Genomic DNA, 23,089 nt, shown 5'->3' on the forward strand with positions numbered 1-23,089 from the left:
GAAAAATGAAACAAATGTTACCATCTGGTTGGTTCCAGAACGGCTGATTTTTTTAAGAACCAGGAAAAAGAATAAAAAAGGGCTGCCTTTCCATTTTATGTAAGCTAGCGTGGAACATCTAATGAGCATATTACGAGTTGTTGTAGCAACCAAATAATGCAGGCGAGAATTTTCAAGAATGTTTTATTCGCTCCGATCTCCAAGGATATCTACCTTTCAATCATGTTTAACCCTCCCTATTGATCCTCCTTTTTCCTTTTTTAACAAAAAAAAAAAAAAAAAAATATCATGTTCAACCCTTTTTAATTAAAAGTTTAGGCAGGTCTCGTTCATATCAAAACTTGTTTTGTTATTTCCAAAATCATAAGCGGAATTGGTTCAAGTTGAATTTGGAATCAAAATTGGCAAGTCGGACTCATTATTTGAAGTGTTTTAAAAGCTAATAAGGTGAAAATGCTACTAATATTATATAACCAGATCAATTGATTTCAGGTATCCCCTGTTCCTAGTCCCAACTCCTTAGCTTTAGTACTAATCAGTGTGACCAGTCGTCCCATAAATAAATAAAACAAAATAAAAAATGCCTATAAAATTACACCCCCCTGCTACTAGCAAAATAGTTGGAGGCTGCCTGCCCTGTTTCAATTCCATCCCCCCCATGCAACGAAGCATCGGCAGTCCTTGTTTTGGTATCAGCCAAATTACGAGTACCAGTTGGATCTAAAAGCGTCCAACCGTCCATCATCCCCAACCCGCTACACCCCCACCCACTCCATTTCTCTTCACGTCTGCGTCGCCCTCTTTTTCCCCCAGGAGTGAAGAATGGCCCAAAATGGTAGGACCCCAATTAATGTTTTCACGTCTAGAATTTCTTTTCCTCTTTTTTTGCATGTATCTGTTATTTGATTGTGAAGGAAATTGTGCTGTCGCTGTTTGTAACATGTTTCTTGGGACTGAAAATTCGTTTCTTGATTGAAATCAGTGGAGGAATTCCTGTCCGTTGCAGTGGATGCCGCAAAGAAAGCTGGAGAGGTGAATACTCTCACACTCATTCAACCAATTTTCTTCTTTTCAAGTTTAACGCTTTCTCCATTGTTGCTTTTCCCTTGAGTTGCTTGATTGATTTCCTAAGCTCCCCCACCCCCTTCAATTTGTTTGATAGGATTTTATTTTATGTTTTTTTCGCCTTCAACATCTTCAAAAAGGTTGTCATTTTGGGTTTACTTTACTTTTCATTTTTCTCTTTCATCTTAACAGTTAATCCGTAATGGGTTCTATCAGACCAAGCATGTGGAGCATAAAAGCCAGGTGTGGTGAACTTTTATTGTTTCCCCTTCGAAGTTCATTGAGCTCTGTTCTGCTGGTGTTCACCTTTTTGTCTTTGAAGTTCGCATGAAAGGCCAAAACTTTTGAGATCATGTCTTCCAGTCTGGGGAATTTTTCGATTTTGATTTTGTTGCTGATACTTTCAAATTTGACCGATTGCCGTTAATTGTGACTAATGTGATTTTACTTGATTAACGGTGGAAAGATTGATTTTGTAGTTTCCGCTACATTCAAATTCATTGGTAGTTTCCGCCAATGGGAGTTGGGTACGGTATAAGGGAAAATATGTTCAATGACGACAAAACAAAGATTTTCAGGATTTTGGAATGCTTATATATGTGGTTTCTTGATGCCCACATGAAGGCAAGATGTTCAATGCTTGCTACATTGGGGCGTGGAGGTTCAAAATTCTAAGAGCAAGGACCATTTTTAGTTGTTTACAATTGCATGTGATATGATGGTGCGGTTTTTTTTTCCCCTGCACTTTTCCTATATTTTTTTTTGAGCATTAATTTTCTATACACTGATAGTATATACACTTTCATCATTACATACATGACATATAATTCGAATTTGAATTTGAAATCCAAATTTTGCATGTGTCATACATCCAACCATAATAGTGTACACAGTTTACTCTCTTTTTAAAGGCTCAATGACAATTGGTTATTGTTTACCTTCCATGCTATCTCCCTGCAATGAAGGTGGATTTGGTCACCGAAACTGACAAAGCATGTGAAGATCTCATATTCAATCACCTTAAGCAACATTTTCCAAGCCACAAGGTAAACTGTCATTATTCTGTATGCCTTGTTGTGGGCTGGGCAGTGTAGTTTGAATTGTGCTTGATGAGGATGTGTTTGTTTTTGTTTTTTTTAATGACATTTGCACTAATATTTGTTCTAATAATCTGCTCCTGCTAGTTCATTGGAGAAGAAACTACTGCTGCTTGTGGTGTCACAGAGCTAACTGATGAACCAACTTGGATTGTTGATCCCCTCGATGGAACAACAAACTTTGTGCATGGGTAAAAATTTGGCCTTGCCAATAAGCATAGCTGGTGAGACAGACTTTCTGATATATGGCAAGTTACTAAAGCAATTTACTTTGATAATATGGTGACTCGTAGGTTCCCTTTTGTGTGCGTTTCTATTGGTCTTACACTTGGAAAGGTCCCAACAGTTGGTGTTGTCTACAATCCCATTATAGATGAGGTGAGACACTATGTTTTTTATTACGAAAAACCTACTTGTTTTGGTATTTGAACTATCAATGTTAGAGAAAATGTACATGTGTAGAAAGCTAAGAAATAAAGCCAGAGGGATCTGTCTTAAATAATTGAAATGTTTCATGAGTAATTTCTGTAGTGTCTGCCTGAGTCCATCTTGCAAACCTGTTAAGCACGACGCTTCTGTTTTCTTGTTCCCTTCATGCTATTGAGGTTCCTTTATCCAGTGGATAGTGGGTTTCCAAAATTATGCTCATCATGCTCACAAATAGCAAATCCAATAGATGTATAGCAACAAATGCTGATTGAGTTGTGGCACCAAAAAATAATAATAAATAAATAAAAAATTGCTGGTTGAGTTGAGAAAACTCTTTCTTCTACTTTGCAGCTTTTCACTGGGATAGAGGGGAAAGGAGCTTTTCTGAATGGAAAACCAATAAAAGGTAAGTTTACTTCTGCAATTAGTGTGCTATATTTTGATGCTATTCAAACTTGAAACCTCTCAGTAACTCCTTTTGTTCATATGCAGTGTCTTCTCAGTCTGAACTCGTGAAGTCTCTTCTTGCTACAGAGGTAGGTATTCAGCTATACGTAGCTAAACACATACTGGTATCTTTTTCATGGAACCATTGGGTAACTCTTCATCCATCAGCTGTAGCACATTTTAAGAATGTATGCTGGTTACAACATTGAGGCCTTCCCTCATTTTATACTTGTGAACACCACCAGCTTTCTTCAGCAACATGAACGTATCATAAGCATGCAGAAATAGAACATTGAATGAAGTTTTTGGTAATAATTTAAGTTCTTGTAGACCATGGACATTTTTTCAGTGACAGATTATGTTTTTGATGAGCCTTGTCTATTTCTTTTACCCTTTTAAAATTTGCATTAAGCATTCCTGTTTGAATAACTAGCTCGAAAAGCGCTATAGCTTTGCCCTTTGGGAACATCGAGACATTGGTTCTGATCCAGCAGCATCAGATTGTGGATGACTTCATTTGATCCTTCTTCACTCTCTCTCTCATGTGTGAATTCTATGAGATAGTACAAACTAGCATAAAGTTTATTCATCTTAAATTGTGGATGTTTAGTTTGCTTCCACCTACTGAATGAATGATTCCTGGAAGCAGGCTGGGACAAAGCGTGATAAACTAACTGTGGACACCTGTACGAACAAAATTAACAGTTTACTGTTCAAGGTAAAATAAATCCTTGCAATGGGATCAGGAGTTTAAATATAGTTTTTAAATTGCATAATTAATATTACTTGTTTCTCAATGCATCAGGTGAGGTCTCTTCGGATGAGTGGCTCCTGTGCTTTAAATCTCTGTGGTATTGCATGTGGAAGGCTTGATCTCTTTTATGAACTTGGATATGGAGGCCCTTGGGATGTGGCAGGTGGTGCTCTCATTGTTAAAGAAGCTGGAGGTGTTCTGTTTGATCCGTAAGTCCTCTGAACTTCTGACATCTTCCTGGTCTATTAAAAGAATTGGATCTGCATGCTGCTCATCCAGTAGTTCTGGAGTTCAGAATGTCGTTCCAAAATGAAACATGCCAAGTCTCTAAATGTCGCATCCGTAGATATAGCACTGAATTTTATAATTGCTTTAACTTAATATATGACGAGAGGCTATTTATCAGTATTGCATGTTGCTTTTGCTGCAGGTCTGGTGCTGATTTTGATATCACCTCGCAAAGAATAGCAGCTTCAAATCCTCTTCTCAAGGATGCCTTCATTGAGGCATTGCAGCAATCCAAATGAGAGAAACATGGTAACTCAGAGAGCTACCACAACAGTTCCGTAACAGTCACCTTCTTATATATTATGAAGAATTACAGATTATTCATCTATTCAGTTCACATCAAAGGCTTTAGAAGCACTCTAATTAGCTGGAAAATGGCCTAGTCAGTTTTACTGAGTTGCAAAATATTAGCTGCACCAAATGCGCTGTAGTGTCCAATTGATATGACTACCTTAGTTCCAAGTTCACCCTACATTGGATGGAGCTCCTAAAAATGCTTTTTCTTGATATCTGAAGCTTATGGCTCTTAAGAAATTGCTGGTTCTATGTTTGAGTATTTTCTGCCTCTCGTCTCTGCGCTTTGCTGTTTTCATAGCCATGCCGCGGAATGTGCATCTTTGCACTATTGTAGTTTGTTTCTTGGAAACTCTTGTGGGCATTTTTTTTTTCCAAGAAAACGTAAGATACTTGATTTTAGCATTGGTTGCATAATTAGGGCCTAAAATTGTGGTTCGCATTAGAAAGTGATCAACATAAAAAGTTAGTTTTTTTCATGGATGGTTGAGAATATGATAATTAAATTATTGATATCAGCACATGTTGCAGGAAGTGGACGAATTGACTGGGACAAATAAAGTAGATTAATGGAAGCAAACGTAACGCAAACTACTCTATGCAACAGGACGGACGGAGTGGTTAGTTAAGCTATTGATGTCGCGACATGGAATTTGGAGGCTAATAATAAGCAAACCATTACCAAATTTCTGTCATCAGTTCCTCCCTTGTGTTAATGCAGCGATAAAGGTATCCTTTTTTATACAAGGATTCGAAGCTACTGTGCTTTTTTTAAGAAATTGCATATCGTTTAGAATTTGCTCTGTCTATCAAATTTCTATGTCTCTGCAAATAATGAAGTGTGTCATCATACACCTATTGCTTTTTCTACAGAGTACAGGCACCTATTTATCAGAAATAAGACTACGGAAAAAAGACACATATAGATAAGAGATTTTAACCATGGAAAAAAATAATAAATCCGCAGATGCCATTCAAGAACCAATAGTACCTACATATGGGCACGGCACTAGCGTGGAGTCCTAAAATTCTACTACTACTAAATCATAAACTCATCTTAAAACCTCTGCCGTCGAGTTGGAAAGTATACATGCGGTGCATAAATAGGTACGACCGAAAAGGAAAACACTAAATGAAAGAGTTGTATAGGGAGGAATAAATCTCAAGTTGGTAAACTAGACCGTCTCAGGTTTCCTTCCTCCATAGCCATTTAGTCCATTTGTCCCATTGGTGCCGTGGGACGACTTGTCAGCACCTGCAGATCTCTTGCTCCTCTTCAGGAACCATACAATTACTTCCAAGACAAGGGCAAGAGATGCCAGGGTCACCAAGATGCCAATGTATGCTCTTTTCCATTTCTTCTCCGGGCTCAGGATATCCAATCCTTTGAAAATGTTGGCGATGCTGATGCCGAGAATTCCGTATCCGACCAAGTAGTGGTAGCAATTCCAGTAGCTTCTCCACTTGTGATCCTTCTTCGGCCTTATAAGCAAAGCACTCACCTGAACCAATGCCAGGGTAAAGAGAGCAATGCCAAGGCCCCTATGGACTGCGTACGTGACTCCTGGAGACTGGCTCCCCAGGCGGAGCCCAGTACCAAATCCAGCCACGCCAAGGATGAAGGCCGATAATTGGCAGGTAACATGAAGGTAAAACCAAGCAGGGTCCGCCAAAGGAAATTCCTTAACGTATCTTGCGATTATAGCCCCCAGAGGCATCAGAATTCCCCAACTCACCGCGTTCAGCACCCCATGAATCTGAAACATATCAAAAAGCGAATTGGGTCAGCAATATCATGATTAACTTTTTCTTTACAAATAACATGCTAAATAGATTCAAGGAATGCCTATCTATCTACAAGTCTTTTATTTTTTATTTTTTTGGGGGAAAGAAAAGATATATAATCAGGAACTCAAGAAAGAAAGGGAAAAACGATTAAAGGACTTGCATTCTTGGCCTTGAGTTTTGAACTTGAGGCTCCTGCTGTGGTCTTAGATTCTCCAGAAAGTAGGTTGAGAGTGCCCATGGATTGGACATTAGGACCAGTGGTGGGATGCATTCCAGGACTGTCGTTTGAGAGTGGACCTTCTTGCCACACCTGGTTCAGAGTAGAGCTCGAATTCTGCAGCTTCAAGGTAGCATAAACGATCATCTCATTATTCGAATAAGTAGCAGATAAATCCGAAACTGGGAAGCTCAAATCTCCTTCTTGTAATCCCGTCTGGTAACTTTTTATAGGCGAAGTGTAGGCTCTCATGGTTCCATCAGATTTCTGGAAAGCCACGAGTGCTTGTGATCCCACCATCCCTTGAGAAGTTGGATTAATAGCCCAAGAAACCCATCTTGATGATGATGTTCCCAAGCGCCTAAACGCGATCTCAAGACTCTGGGAAGATGGGCTGTACGTCCAATGAAGATAGGAGTTCAAATATGGAAGATCGCTGCAGGCACTGAAAACTTTATTGCTAGCAAAGTTGTACTTCGAACATGACTGTGCAGAAGTGGACGACATAAACAGAGCAAACAGGACGCCAAGAATCACCATGCATCTTCTTGTTGCACCCATCTTTGTCAATTAGCCTGTTGATCAGAAAGATAATTAGTGCGAGAAATATAACTAGTGCTTGCGTTGGAGAGATGGGAAGATTGAAGGGAAAGACTTGGAAGAGGGGGTCTTAATATAGGAGACTGGTGGGGCAAGAGTAGTTAGTTAGTTTGGTGAGGGGTTTGCAATTGAAAAGGAAACATGGTTCCAAGTTTTGTTGGAGATGGGGCACCTGTCAAAGATCATCAGAAGTCATTCATATTATATGTACTTCAACTAGTATGCTTCGATTTACGTTTCAACAAACTGCCCTTTTCAACCCTTAATGTCTCTAACTTCAACTACAATCGTACGATAAACAACTTCCTGCTACATTATACTAATGAGGCTTCTCGTAGAATTGATAAAATCCAAACTGAGAAGCAAGGCGCATGAAGATTGAAGATTCGAAGAATAGAGAGATTACCTGAATGAATTCGCGGGTTAAAACTTCTAAAGTGCAGAAGGCTCGATAGCTATAATCTTAATGTCGAAGAGGGCTCGATGGCCTCTTATATATAGAAGACTATGGAGCGCCAATTTCTGTGACCTTGTTGGAAAAGGAAATACTACCAATTTTTAATTCAGATTATGGCAACGTTTATTTTATTTTATTTTTCTTCCGCACCGAATCAGTCTAAGATTGGGAAATCGATCTCATCTAATGGTTTCCTTTTCCCTTGGGAATTAAGACTCCTTTTGGTTAGAGATTTAGGTAACTACTAGGAAATGAAATTCTTGTAGGACTAGGAAAAATACCAGGCAAAACACAAAACTTATTCTTCCCTACCCACTGGGATTATTTTTTCCTACACGTGGCCGAAAATTTACGTACTTAATATTTATTATCGAATAATAACAACAATAATGATTCATTCAACACCTGCAGAAGCTAGAGTTGAGTTCAATTTCTGTAATTTGGGGCATTGATTTCTCGACTGTCTTACTAAATTAATTCTCTAGCAGAACGTGTGAAAGGCTTCATGGAATCCACCTCAAGTCTGATGAACTTTATCACAGCTTAATTGGACGTACAAACAATATTATGCTTCGTTCTGCAGAATGATATTTGCATGAGGAAACCTTCCCCCCCTTGTTTTTTTTTTCCAACGTTTCCCTTTGTATTTGCACACCTCTTTTTTTTTTTTTTGGGAAGACTTTCACATTTTCAGCCACGCTCTTGGAGAAAAAGACATATTTAAAAAAAAAAAAAAAAAATTTAACCAAAGTCTTTAAAAAAGCTTGAGAAAAAAAAGGTTCGAATCATATATTGATCGTTGCCTAATGCTTGGGGAGAATTGAAGGTCAAACCAAGTAATAGTAATGGGGTGAAAAGCCACCATCATTGTTGCGGAAGAAGAACTGCAACTGTAAAAGAACTAGGGAGAATAGTTTTACACGGATTGCCTTATTCCCAACAGTCCTAACCACCACACTTTGCAGTTTGACTCGGGTGAATCTTGACCCAATAACAGATGAACTGGTAGTAACAACTCTTTCGTAAGACTATCGTCAAATGTAGGATTGTAGTAGTAGTAGTAGTAAATTGGAATTAGGTTTCATGAGATGATAGAGTTCTGCTGCAACACCCATGACCCACCCAGCCTGGTCAAACCAAACCCTGGCTGCCTCTGGATGGGGCCCATGGGGGCATAAATTGAGAGATTTTACTTCGTAAGAGCCTAGGCTATATATATATATATATCTACAACTATATTGAAGCAATTCCGAGATTCAACCTTCACAAATCCCTTTTTAAAAAAAAAAAAAAAAAATTTCCTTGGGTTGAGGAGGTTGCAGTCCCAAAATACCATCTCCCACCAGCGCATGTTTCCAGGGGGAGTTTTGGCCCAACTAAGGGTGTCGCTTTGCTCTTGGCCTCTACGCCCTACTCCTTTAGCATGACCCGAAACCAGGGTTACCGAACAGTAAAATTAAGTAAGAAGACATTTGGAAGCTTAGATTAGCTAGCTGGACATTTTGGTGTGATCATGACTCCATGTTTTACTTGTTAATGATGCGACGATATTACATAACGAATCTATATGATACATATATATATATATTTAGCTCCTTGATTCATGTTGTTACACTTGGCCAAATCTGCAGCTCACATATGATGGGAAGGGAGGCTTTTAGTAGCCTAGAACCAATCAGCAAAGGGGAATATAAATGGATTTCCTGAGGGTACAATTGCGGAATTATGACACCAAAATGGCTCGTTTTGGAATCTATCTGCTTGATCAAACCTTTTTTGTTTAACTTCATTATTCTACTTGCATTTATGAACACGGCCTCAAAGGCGCCGTGGTAGATTTGGATTTGGTGAGGAAAACTAAAAATCAGTACTGTGTGTTTAGAAAAGAAAAAATGATCGGTTTCATCCTTCACATCTCATAAAAATATTCTTTTCGTCCCTCACTTTTAAAATGAAGCAATTTCGTCCTTGACATTTAAAAACTGAAGTTCTTACATCCCTGAACCCAAATTTTAATTTGAATCAAACCACCAATCAACCTGATTACAAATTTTGGGGGTGTAATTGGTAGATCACTTGGTTAACTCAACTTGATATTCATGTAAAATTTAATGAACCCAAAAATAAAAAATTATAACATAAAAAAGAAATATTAATCTTTTCTACATTATCATTGTATACACTGACGGTTTTATGTACCGCTATATCATTTCAATTTAAATTTAAACACCAAATTTTATATTTATGATACATATCTAGATTCGCAAGCGGATATACTAACTTTTTTTTTTCAACAAACGATAATAGCTCTATAAATATTAACATTTGATACTACAAGGATTACTTACAAAAGGGACAACAGCCCTTTCATCTAATCTGTTGGCTTCTATCAATCAACTTGGGAAGTCACCTTCCCAATCTATTTCATTAACTAGCTTTGACGCAAAAAGTGCAAGCGGATATACTAATGGTGTATGAAAAGATTTACCAAAAAAAAAAAAAAACTCTACTATTCCAAGACAAAGAATGGCCTTTTATGTTATAATTTTTATTTTTTTGATTTAATAAATGTCATGTGAATATGATGAAATTGACTGAGTGATCTATCAATTCTATTTCCGAAATTTGTTACTGGGTTATTGAATGGTTTGATTCAGATTGAAAATTAGGTTCAGGGATGTAATAGTTTTAATTTTTAAATGTCAGGGACGAATTTGCTTCATTTTAAAAGTGAGGGATGAAAAGAATATTTTTGCAAAATGTGAAGGATGAAAAACGTCATTTTTCCTTTAGAAAATGTTGATTTCACATCGGATCTCTTGAGTTAGGCCTTAATTTGTTCCATTATATATATATTTAGTAATTAGTGCCCTTCTGCTAGTTTACCTTGTCATTCTTGCATGCATCTGACGTCTGCCGGACGAGAACTAGCTGCAAGCACCAAAAAGATGATCAAGAAAGCTAGAAAGTGACAGAGGTGGTGAACGGCGCAAGCATGATGAGACATTAGCATCATTATTGTTGGGTATCATTGTATTACTATAAATTGTAGCTGTACATAAATTTAAGAAAGAAAAGAAAAGAAAAGAAAAACACCTGACCTGATCTTCAGGTCGATCACCATTGCAAATGTGATTTCTTTCCAGAATCATCCCGGGCAGACGACATTTACCTACCTTTTTCTTACTGGTCCTGTTACTACTAGGCAGGTGGTGGCTTAGCACAGGAAGTCAGAAATGCGCCACTGCTGCGTGTAAGGTATGGTGTTTCTTCAAAATTTATACGCGGCAAATAATCACCAGAGCCTTGCATAATTGCATTATTTAACTATCCACTCTTTAAATCCTTACAACATGCCAATTTTTTCCACCACCTTTTCGCTCTAGGTGCGTCGTCGCAGTGGAATTTAAGAAGTGGAAGAGGGGAATTGGAAATTGAAATTAAATTTTCTAAATTTTTTTGAATTTCAACTTTAGCTAGCTATTAAATTAAAACCTCCTCGACGTAGGAGGAATTTACTAATTGAAGTAAATTGACTTCGTCTGATTGATGAGTCTATTGTTGTTTTCTTGCTTAGATCACAAAAATGTGCATTACATATTGGAATGATGGAGCTGCAAGTGTCTTGTCAGTACATTTATCATATTCTTTTTTTCTCCTCGAGGAACGCAGTTCTTGTGTCGTATGTTACAACAAATTTTCAATAAAAAATAAATTCGGTTGATTGATATGCGAATTAAATTACATTTTAAGTTTTAAATAGTAGTAATAGTTAGGGTCTTTGGATGCTTTAAATCAAGAATCTACGCATGCAGAAGAAAGAAAACCATTTTTCAAACGAAATATCAAATTCTAAAAAGTTACCGGACGGGGGACATGCGAAAAAGAAAAGGGGGAAAAAAAAAGGTTGTAAAATGCTGAGAATAGAGAGGAAAAGGGACTGGCGTCAAAATTCCCGGGGTTAGACTTAGTCCACCAGAAACTGTATTGGGCTTCAAAAACGGGCCAATTGGAGACTCTAATAGGCCTCCCGTAGCACAAACCCACCTCTAGAAGGTTTCCAGGACTGAGCTCGAATAGAGTTTCAGGACCTCAAATCACAAGTTCATAAGAGAAACAAATAGCGATGGAGAAACTAACCCATCTATCAGGTCCTGGCCCATCAAAATTAACCACAGCCAGCAGCCAATTTTGGGCACGTGGCATGGACCGGTGGACCCGCACTACCCACTATACCCAATGCTTTTTCCTCTTTTCCCGAATGGACCCAATGCTTTGCTTTGACGATTGCTGCCTCACCGCAGAGCAGAGGAGTGGTTGGAATTTGCAAGGTTCAACGAATGGGCTATATTAAAGTTTGTTAGCCTCAGCCACCCCCTCCAACCCTAGCAAACATGACGCAATAATATGTTACATCTCTTTCATACTCTTTCTAAACGGTTGTTCACTCTTTGAAGCAAAAATCTCTAAATTATCAAAGAAGAAAAAATATAATGGTTCTTTAATCTCTTCTTCTTTTTTTTTTTTTTTTTTTTTTTGTCAATTGTCAACCCTACTCCTACTCCTACTCTATCTACGGGGAGGCTCAACTGAGCCTATGGGGACCGATGGGGACAGAACCACCACCGGACCAAACGGGTGCACGACGCACCCGTCTGGATTTGAAGCAAGCCACAAGAATGGCATATTGGTGGGAGGCAAGGTTTGAACCCTTGCCTCCCACCCACCAGCCCAAGGGCTTGGTGGGTTCTTTAATCTCTTCTTCTTTGGTGGTGATATCTCAAGCAAGATTTTTATCGTACAAGTGTGAGTCTCTTCAACAAACACGACGAATTACTCGAGTCATGCTGCAACTGAGTAGCTATATTTGATTCTTCCTACATATCCAGCCACGGATTTAAGGGGGGGCTGGTGGGGGCTTAAGCCCCCCCCAACTTGTAAAGTTGTTCCTATTGACAAATTTGCCTCTAACTTGTTTTCTCGTAAAACCAGTATTATACCATAGACCTACAACATATACATTAGGCTAACCAAGAGAGTTTATACACGAAGAGAATAGACACCAATTCAAGCCAAACATGCAATCCATACACGTATGTGCATGTACAGAGTTGCCTACAATGATGGAGCCAAGGAGGGACAGAGGGGGCCATGAGTTTTGAAAATTTTAATTCATAATATGTAAATATGTGTAAAATAAAATTGGCCCCCTCTAAATTTTTACAATTTTAGTTTATATTATGAGAGTTGAGATATATATATATATATATATATATATATATATATATATATATATATATATATATATATATATATATATATGAATTAGTCATCTTTGAATTACCTTTTTTCTTCAGAAAAAGTTATTTATTTTTTATTGTACTAATTATTTAACTTTCAAAAATTAAACATATAATTTGATGTTCCATAGTAAATTGACCCAATGTGATGTATTAGAATAAAAAGACCCAATTCATAATTGTTAATGGGCTAAATAGACCCAATTCATAATTGTTAAAAGCAAGAACTAGTACGTCTAAGAATAGAACTTCAATATTTTGAATTCGACATTCCAAATCATCATCAATTGCAAGAATTATCTGGTATTCATGAGTTATGTCAAGACTTGGTGAAGATAAGAAAATCAGTGATATATCCTCTTATTGACAGATTTATTAGACTTGTTCTTACTCTTCCTATATCAACTGCAACTACAGAGCGGGCATTTTCAATTATGAAAATAATCAAGATAAAGCTCCGAAACAAGATGGAAGATAATTTCTTGAATGATTGTCTAACTGTGTATATAGAAAAGGAAGTTGTTGAAAAATTTAGCAGTGATTCAATCATAGATGAATTTAGTTCTATGAAAGAACGTAGAGCTCAATTTACTTCTAAGAAAAGATGTTGAAATTTCAAATTATGTTAACATAACTTTTATCTTTTTTCAATTGAAAATAGTTACATTTATATTACATGGTTATATATATATATATATATATTGCATAGGTGACATATTGGAGAGCATCTTCTCATAACGTGCAAATTGGATGGTTTGTGATGTTATAAGATATTTAATCAAAAGTTATCTTTTTTGTTAATTTTTGTTATGACTATACCGCATATTTATGAATAGACATACCTTTATAATTAAATTTAATATTTGATATTTTTAGATGTCATATATTTAAATAGAAGAAAGTTATTTTGAACATAATATATTAAAATAATTTTATTAGGAAAAAATTTTGGCCCCCCCTAAAAAAAAATCCTGGCTCCGTCACTGTACATATCCTTGTTGATATTCACTCAGAAGAAAAGAGGATGGCAGACATCTAACAGAATGCATGGATTATAAGCTTCCTTTGCAGCTGTTTCAAAGCAGTAGAAAGAATTCCTTTGGTGGCTCATTAATTTGGTAGGAAAGAACAAAGTCAAAACGAGGCTCAATCAACTGATGATAATCCCTTGTTCTGTCACAGTCAAATACTAATCCCTTGTTCTGTCAAGAAATTCTTTAAGTTGCAAGAGGAGGAGGGAAAGGAAAATATGTAATTGCTACTAATGAATGAAAGAAGAAGCTTCATTTTGACCAAAAAAAGAATGAAAGAAGCTTCAAGGAAAAGACTTGTGCTTTTGAGCAAGGCACAATGCTAATATTCCTTCCCCTTGCTGCCCCCACTTCTGGTATCCAAGGATGATCGACACTCGCATGAGTTTATCCACTTTAACAACTTTTGCAAGCACGCTTTGAGATTCTGGGGTGGGTCAGAAAGAAGATTGTCTCAGAATTAAGCAAAGCTTGAAATTTACTTACTTTTTTATCAGCTCTTAACTCAAACTATATGCAGCACATCAGATACAGAATCTGAAGCTCTTTCCCTCGCACTGCCAATGTACCCGGAAAAAAAGAAGATTTATTTACACGTGGAAAAAACAGACTTCTAACTAAAAGTCCAATACTTCTTTTTTTTGCGGAGGATTGCTTTTTCTTTGTTTGAACCAATAGTTTGTTTAGCTAGAGGATCAGGATGGCAACTTGGTCTGATTAGTACCAATCATAAGTGTCAGTATGACAAAATTACTAATTCAACACGCCTAGTTTGTTTATAGGGATATAATAATATATTATGGTTGAAGTCGCTCGAACACCTGCTTCTATAAGGCATTGTTGAAGTACTTTTGGACCACAATCAGACGCAATCCACCATACCAAGTAGGTCTGGTCTGCTAATTTGGTCTTCTATATATTTGTATTCATGAATTTTTGTATCAATCCGGCCAACAATAAGAGAGTACTCTTAAAAGTTTCAATTAATAATGGATTAGTTGACTCAATATATATATATATATATGTATAGAAGGACGTCTGATTGGTCAACCACTTAAACCCCTTTCTAGATGAACCCTGTTTTTAATTATACAAAGTCAACTGCGAATCATCGGTAACGTCTACAAGCAACAAATCGCATCACAAATGGTTTGTTTTTGACATGAGAAAATTCTGTCATTGAGAACAAGTGCAAGAAAACGTCAACTTGCACGCAGACCCTAAAAACCGCGCAGAGTAACCAAAAAAATTTACTCCAATTTGGGTTGGACGCAGTGGTGCCTATGTGATACCCTTTTAATTTTTCTTGCTTTTTTTTTTTTTTCGACACAGGGGTGTCCGGGTCAATTCTTACGGGACCCGACTAATCCCCTGCGGCCCGGGTCTAGCACCCCAACCCGATCCTAACACTTTTTTTTAAAATTTTTCTTGCTTAATTGTGTATTTCTAACTATTTTAGAAAGTGACAGTCGCTTGTGCCTTGGCGACCACCAAATTACTTCTAATTGGCGGAATTTTTTTTTTCCTTAATTGGTTTTCAGGCAACAGGAGAAGATATTAAACAGCTGTTATCTTAAACCAAAAAAAAAAAAAGTTTCTTTTAGCATTATTATTATTTCTTGCACACAACTTCCTGTTATGACCTGCATCTGTTCAGGTTCAAGGAATATAAATAATCAAATCAACTACTACTACATTAAGCATTATACAGGAAGCGAAGTTTACATCAGACCATTGGAGGACAGGATGTCTTTCATTATTAATTGCACACGTCAATATTGGATGACAAAAGTGCCGATTATTTATACTCTGGAAACTCCAAAAAGATTTGACATCTTCTAACGATGACGATAACACATACTGCATCATTAGCAGCAACTTGCAGCCGATAGTGGTTGGTGGGATTTACTGATGACCGTCCCTGCACGGTTAAGGGCCAAGATTTGCCCTCAAAATTTTGTGCGGTTGAGATTACACCATGTAACTCGATTTCCGCATCAAGTGTGGAGCTCACCACTATCTGTTCTGAAAATACATCTTGTGAAAAAAAAGTTACATCGTGTTTAACCAATGTTACGCGTAGTGCAAAATGAGGACAACCTTCACAGACGGTTGCACCTGCAACCGTTTGTGCCCCGTATCCGTGGTTGGTGTGGTCACCCTCATAGAATGAGTACTTTTTTGCAGGAAATAATTTACTATAACTCAGAAACCTCGTTACTCTTGGCGGCCATCAGTCACAAATCCAAACTTTTTTTAGTCGGGCATCAAAAGGTTAACCCAACTTACTTACTTTCTACTTTACAAGTGCTTAATCCGGCTAATTGATTAGAATATAGGTGTAAAAAAGAAAAGTCAAACACTTGCGGATCTGACAGGGTCCATGTATAAAACTATGGGTGCCGGGCTGAGACCTGACAGAATTTTTTTTTTTTAAACATGTCAGGTGCCGGGCTGTCTCAGCCCGGCACTTGACACATTGTTTTTTTGAAAAAAGATGTCAAGTGCCGGGCTGACACAGCCCGGCACCTGACATTCACTCAATTGAATTGAGTGAACATTCACTCAATTGAGTGAATTGCAATTCACATCGAATTGAGTGAATTGCAATTCACTTTATTTGTTAATTAATTGAGTGAATTAATTTTAAGAGATTCGATTAAATGCATTTTAATTAAGGTGATGAATTAGGTTTAATTTGTTATTTATTAAATATTCATTTATTTGTTATAAATGATTTAATTATTTAATTATAATGCATTATTTGTTGTTATTTAATTACACTTTATTTGTTGCTATTTGTTATACTATTTGTTATTATTCGTTGTTATTTAATTACCCTTTATTTGTTGTTATTTGTTATTATTTCTTATAATTATAGAATTGCACCTGACAGGAAATTTTTTTTTAAAAATCTATTAGGTGTCGAATTGTGTCAGCCCGGTACCTGATCGAATTTTTCTAAAAAATAAAAAAAATTAATAAGTCTACCAAACAAAATGTGCCGAGTAACAAAAAATTCTTAGTGAAACTTTCCCACTAGAATTCAAATCACTTGACTTGAAATACAATTCTCTAGTATTCATATTCTTTTAATTTTGAATTTTCCTATTTCATTTATAGCTTCTCAATTTATTTTCAAGAAAATATCGTAAGGCTGAAAATGTGATATGATTAGTAATTATCAATCGCAATTTGTGACACGTTGCATCATGCAAAAGATCAAAACCCTAAACCCTAAACACTAAACACTAAACCCTAAACCCTAAACTCTAAACCCTAAACACTAAACACTAAACCCTAAACCTAAAAACCCTAATCCCTAATCCCTAAAACCCTAAACCCTAAAGATCAAAACCCTAAACCCTAAACCCTAACCCTAAACCCTAAACATTTTAGATTTTGTATTCATTCTCGTGTTGGTACTTATATTGAAATTTTGCATTTTACCAATTGAACATAATGCATACTAATAGAACATCTATTTAAGTTCTGAATTTTTTTCGTAGTTTGTATTGTGAGGATAATTTCATAAATCTCCCATACAAAAAAAAAATCAAAAAACCAAAACAAGAAAAAAAGTTTAATAAAAAGCTGAGTCGACCTGAAGTACTAAATACTTTGAAATTTAAGTTAATTAATTTACATTTCAAAGTTGAAACGTAAGAAAAAGAAGAACATAGATTTGTGCAAAATCACTAATTACTCCTATAGGATGTTAAACTACGAAAATGTTTTTCAAACAAAATATACCATTCATTTTGTAATAAGATGTAGTTCTCAAATTGTTGAGAAATAATTTGTTAGAATTTTTATGTAATTTTTAATGTTCACTATAATTTTATAAAACTAAATTTATTGTGCAATATATAAAAAAAAAGGACCAAAAAAAGAGGAAAAAATGCATAGCGTGACAACGGTGAAATAGCTAAATATAAAAATAACGATAAGCATTCAAATAATAAAAGGCTAAATTCCCATATTATAATATTTGATATTTAGCAAACATGTAATGAAGATTGTATATTTTGTCTACCCAGAAGATTCCGATCTAAACCCAGAAGATTATATATTTTGTCTACCAAGTCATCATAACCTACCATCTCTGTAAGGAACAACACTTGTTTCGGTATAGAAGGATCATATGAAATTGACCCTCCTTCGTTTATAATTTTTCCACCCCAATATACTTGAATCACCAAGCAATTATCACTTGACATGTTATACCTATTAGAGACGAGTGTTGATAGCATTTTAGAACCTCATTAATATGCTTATTTGAATAATTAATTAATTGAATCAAATATATATAATTTATAACAAATAAATAAATAATTGCGATTCTATAATTATAAGAAATAATAACAAATAATATAACAAATAAAGGGTAATTAAATAACAACGAATAATAACAAATAGTATAACAAATAACAACAAATAAAGTGTAATTAAATAACAACAAATAATGCATTATAATTAAATAATTAAATCATTTATAACAAATAAATGAATATTTAATAAATAACAAATTAAACCTAATTCATCACCTTAATTAAATGCATTTAATCGAATCTCTTAAAATTAATTTACTCAATTAATTAAACTAATTAATTCACTAAATCAATTAAAGTGAATTGCATTTATCAACTAGCTTAACAAATAAAGTGAATTGCAATTCACTCAATTCGATGTGAATTGCAATTCACTCAATTGAGTGAATGTCAGGTGCCGGGCTGTGTCAGCCCGGCACTTGACATCTTTTTTCAAAAAAACAATGTGTCAGCCCGGCACCTGACATGTTTAAAAAAAAAAAATTCTGTCAGGTGCCGGGCTGAGACAGCCCGGTACCCATAGTTTTATACTTGGACTCTGTCAGATCCGCAAGTGTCTGACTTTTCTTTTTTACACCTATATTCTAATCAATTAGCCGCTTAATCCATCCTTAATGCGTGTGTCGGAAGGAAAGCTATTGCAATGATCTGCACGCTAGACCTAGACTAGAAATGTTTCGTTATTGAGAATTGGGTTCATCTTCCTGTTCTCGCAATTTTGTTGAACTGAACATTTATCATATTTTGTCCTACATTTTGATTGCGAGGACCTCGCCTCCCCCCGCCCCGTCAGCTTGTTTAAGGTTTCTTTTTGCCCCCATACCATTTAATCACAATGGTCATTAATGTCCTTAGAGCTAGTCTAAGAACGTGAAATTCAACTTTATGCTGTTTGATCAATGAAAGGCCTCTTTAATTGGCGTTTAAAAATAGTGCACTAGCTCATCTCCGTGTCCAAGTCCCACTGTAGCATGCAGTAATTGCATATCCACTAGCAATACTAGTCCTGTATACTCCATTATTTGAGCAATAGAAGACACAATTATGCATGAGTTATGGTTGTGAAATCACATAATGAAGCTATTGATTGGATAATTAATGCGTGCGCAGCATTGGTTTAGTTGGCCTCAATTTAACACCTAACCACTTTTCGCCAGAGAGTAAGAGTACTCAACAACGACTCAATCCCAACAACCATTTGGATCGGTCATTTTTTTAAAAACAAGTTTTTCAAATACAATGGTATAGTAATATATAATAATTCAAAAAATATCTCATTTATACAATATATCAAAATTTTCAAAAAATTTTGGTAGTAAAAATTTTTCATATACGCTGTTACAGTAAAATTTTTCAAAAACAGCTAATCCAAACGGAACTAAGCTAGAAAAATACTACTTATAATAGATAGGGGGGTTACGTACCAGTCCTCTACAAAGTTGGTAAACAACTAAGCATGTTGTTAATGCAAGGACAACATGGCATCAGAAAAATTCCACGTTTGCCAAATTAATACTACTGGACTGCAACTATTTTGACATTTTTAAGCTGTTTTGGTTTGGCTAACAGTAGCTAAGTGTAATATTTATTAGTTGGCGATAAGCAGCAGGCAGTAGTTATACGTAGCAAATTTTGGGGTTTTGTAATATGTCTTGCTAGCTAGCACTAATTGTTGCCTAAATATGGCTTTGACCATTCTGAATCTCTAATGTTGCATCATAAATATTCATAATATGTAATAGTGGCTACCACTGAGATTTTTTTTTTTTTTTAATGATATCCATCGCTCAGTACATCCATATTTCATGCATGGTAGCTCCCTTCCTTCCGAAAAATAAAAAAAAAAAAAATCAAAAGAGAGATAAATAAATTCATGGTAGCTAGCTAAGCATGCCTGCCGCCCAGTAAAACAAATGCCCGCCCATGAGTGGACCCTGCCCAGAAAATTAATGAGATGGATTTCTTCGAGACTTTGAAAGTTGAAACTACAAACCTTCTGCGTTGGTTTCTCTTCCAAAAGAAAAGGAATTTTGATCCGTACCGTGGAAATTTATAACATCAACACCAGAATTTGATCGTGACAAATTGGACGCAGCAACGTTACATTATGCTGCTCCGACATCGTTGACCATAAATAGATAATTGGTTGAAAAAAAAGCTACTAGAAGATTGCAGACAGAAGCAAACCACCAAAAAAAAAGAAAGGGAAGAAAATTGCAAACCAAGAACCAAAATAATCTGGGTTTCAAGCCAGGAGAAGCTGGAAAAAGACTAATTAGAAAGGGTAACAAAATCTTGAAAAGAGCAGCATATCTGCTTTTGATTTCTTGATTTGAGATATAGTAGCCGGCCGGAAGTAGGAGGTGATGGAGGCGCCGGCCTCTCCAGCCAGCGAGGACGTGTTACGGGAAACGGTTAATGCCTTAAAATGGGTCCATGCAACTGCGCTGTATTAACCGATGCCATCATTTTCCAAGTAAATTGCTTACCCAATTTGACATATCGACTCTCTTGTACCAGGTAATCACTTGAACCGATTGCTTGGTTTGGATAGGGATATTAATAGATCCCGGATCAGAACCTATTGTGAGTTAACTAAATTTGCCCCGAATCCAGTCCAACAAATCTGCTACCTATCTCCAAGAAATCAGCATTAATACAAGACAAAAAAGCATGTCCAAATCATAACAAACTCTACTTGTACAATGCCAAATACTTACAGAACATGGCTACGCAAATTGGAGCCACTTAGGCTATCAGCGATTGATAGCCAGCCTAATTGGTGAACATTTGGCTTCCTTCCTTCCTCTTTCTTTTTTTTTTTTTTGTTGAGGTATTTGCATTATTAAGATTACAATCAGTTTAAATTCATTCTTATTTTTTATTTCGTTGTTAAAAAGAACTAAATTAATTAAAATTAGAAGGTTATTGGATAGGTCAATAACTACTAGTAACCAGCAGTTGTATTGGGGGGTAGATAATTTGTTTTGAAGCTACTTTCTCTCGGGCGCTCCTTCTTTCTTTCACATTAGATAAAGTTCAAAGAATGTTTGAGATTTTTTTAGGACTCCAAATATCATCTTCTCCCTCAATGAAGCACATTACAGTACCAAATAAATCGAAATTCTATATTTTTTTTTGGAAAATGTTATTTGTACTTACATTTTTATCAATCACATTTTTACTATTATTTTAATCATATAATATTTATTTGTCGAACTATCTAATAAAATAAATGATATGAGCGTAGATAATAAAAAAATGGAATGAAAATAACAAATTTTTTTTTTACTCCAAATTGAATTCGACTGACTTCAACTAAATTTTACTTGGGAAGAACCGGACCCTATTTGGTCAGCCTCTGTCAACAGCAAGCGAACTGCTGCATGGAAAATGTTTTAGTAGTTGACCGGGGGATCAATTTTCAAAGCCCCTGACACCGTCCGATGAGGATCCAACGAACAACGTCACCGCAAACCGACCAATCTCCAGACTCTAACCTGGAGGAAAGTTTGAGAAAAGGAAGGGATTAGGCATTTATTAACACCACCCGTCCCAGTTGACAGTTGTGAACCACTTCCCAAACGCTACTCTCCTCCTACCAAAGTGGCCTCTTGTCGTAGCGGCAGCCTCCATGCGAATCTGCTTCCGCTGTCACTCTCTCCCGCAACCCAAAAGAATCGAGAAAAATGAAAAAAAAGGGAAAAAGTTTGTTGACTTTATTCCTTTAAACACTTTATCCCCCTGCCGGGCCCCTTCAGGCTTCAGGTTGAAAAAATGAGCTCAGCGGAAAAGAAAACAGGAAAAATAAAGGTTTGTTTGGATAGTTTCATTATCCTAAATAATATTTCGCTTGCATCATAAACACATATAAACACATTTCTCAACCTACCTTTTTATATTTTTAATCAATTTTTTATCTCACATACATCACATCATAAAAAGTACTACAGTAATTATTCCAAATAATATTTCAAATAATACCCTATCCAAATTATAAACGTTTTCATTCTTCATTCTCCTTCTTCATTTTTTTTTTTGGGTTTACTGTCTTACTTTTTTCAGGATACACTGCATCAAGTTCGCATCACATCATTTTCCCTGGTAATTAACCAAAGTGGGATAAACAGTACCTAACACCCATGAGTAACACTTTTTCTTTTTCTTTTATTTATTTTTAAAAAAGGGAAACCTTTGACAGTTATATTTATATCATATTAATCGCAGATCTCTGACTAAAATCTGTATGTATCTTTTGAATTATGGCTTGTAATCAAATGAATGATGGAGATTGGCATGAACTCCTACTGGCATGAACTCCTACTTATTTATTCTTCACTCGAGTAATTGTAAGGGAGTGAGACTGACGTTAGTCTCTATCTGCTTGTGAAGCAATTCCATGTCAACCTGAATTTATGTACACAAATCAATATTCATTTTCTCAGCCTTCGGCTATCACTAGTTTGTGACCACCGGCCTTCTCCCTGGTGGCCACCACCAGGTCCTTTAAGGCTTGGTGGGGGGAGGCTTTGTGAATCCTTATCTCCTACCAATTGTTACATTATACGATTCTCTAAAAAATTCATATAGATATACAGTGCATTCGTCTGATCCGATGGTGGTTCAATCTAAATTGGTTTCCATCGATCCAATTGGACTCCCCTTAGAATATGTTCGAGTAGGAGTATGAGTAGGTGTAGAGTAGACTATTGCTGATTGTCGAAAAAAAAAAGAATATCACTAGTTTGAAATAAAATTGTTTGGATTGCATTTTTTAAAGAATTTTTAGAAAAAAAATTATTGCAACAATTTTTTTAAAAAAAATGTGATGTATGTGAGGTTAAAAAAGATAATTAAAAGGATTATTCACTAAAAATGAATTTGTTTTTCTCAAAACATAGCAATTTAAACAAGAAACCATTTACAAGAAAGAAACTGCTCGTGGAATTCCACAATTTCCAAACAAGTTGAAGTCACGATTTTGCCCTATT

General features: G+C 36.0%; 2 protein-coding genes across 4 annotated transcripts; one reads left to right on the plus strand and one right to left on the minus strand.

Annotated features, from left to right (window-relative positions):
* Positions 1 to 606: 606 nt before the first annotated feature.
* LOC113710605 (inositol monophosphatase 3-like) lies at positions 607 to 5,239 on the plus strand. 3 transcript variants are annotated; one of them, XM_072066026.1, is made up of 12 exons: positions 607 to 835; positions 983 to 1,032; positions 1,258 to 1,308; positions 2,031 to 2,111; positions 2,250 to 2,353; positions 2,456 to 2,540; positions 2,943 to 2,997; positions 3,084 to 3,127; positions 3,688 to 3,756; positions 3,844 to 4,001; positions 4,223 to 4,353; positions 4,906 to 5,239. In XM_072066026.1, exons 1-11 carry the CDS (start codon positions 823 to 825, stop codon positions 4,317 to 4,319), a joined length of 807 nt encoding a protein of 268 aa, XP_071922127.1. In that variant the 5' UTR covers positions 607 to 822; the 3' UTR covers positions 4,320 to 4,353; positions 4,906 to 5,239. The 3 variants fall into 3 exon arrangements, with proteins under 3 accessions (XP_071922127.1, XP_071922128.1, XP_071922126.1); XM_072066027.1 differs by having other exon boundaries at positions 4,223 to 4,329; XM_072066025.1 differs by lacking the exon at positions 4,906 to 5,239 and having other exon boundaries at positions 4,223 to 4,614.
* Positions 5,240 to 5,327: 88 nt separating this feature from the next.
* On the minus strand, positions 5,328 to 7,410 carry LOC113710375 (cytochrome b561 and DOMON domain-containing protein At4g17280). Its single transcript, XM_027233339.2, has 3 exons — positions 7,386 to 7,410; positions 6,323 to 6,954; positions 5,328 to 6,131 (listed from the first exon to the last, which is right to left on the minus strand). Exons 2-3 carry the CDS (start codon positions 6,938 to 6,940, stop codon positions 5,550 to 5,552), a joined length of 1,200 nt encoding a protein of 399 aa, XP_027089140.1. The 5' UTR covers positions 6,941 to 6,954; positions 7,386 to 7,410; the 3' UTR covers positions 5,328 to 5,549.
* Positions 7,411 to 23,089: the final 15,679 nt, after the last annotated feature.

This window comes from Coffea arabica, chromosome 9e, assembly GCF_036785885.1.
Source record: "Coffea arabica cultivar ET-39 chromosome 9e, Coffea Arabica ET-39 HiFi, whole genome shotgun sequence".
NCBI lineage: Eukaryota > Viridiplantae > Streptophyta > Magnoliopsida > Gentianales > Rubiaceae > Coffea > Coffea arabica.

Bases quoted from the DNA above. Each gene is read 5' to 3' on its own strand.
- LOC113710605 (XM_072066026.1), top strand. The intron at 2,112-2,249 runs GTAAACTGTCAT...TGCTCCTGCTAG, and splicing joins AACATTTTCCAAGCCACAAG to TTCATTGGAGAAGAAACTAC. The intron at 3,757-3,843 runs GTAAAATAAATC...TCAATGCATCAG, and splicing joins TTAACAGTTTACTGTTCAAG to GTGAGGTCTCTTCGGATGAG.
- LOC113710375 (XM_027233339.2), bottom strand. From the start codon at position 6,940: ATGGGTGCAACAAGAAGATGCATGGTGATTCTTGGCGTCCTGTTTGCT. The intron at 6,132-6,322 runs GCAAGTCCTTTA...GATATGTTTCAG, and splicing joins CAAAACTCAAGGCCAAGAAT to ATTCATGGGGTGCTGAACGC.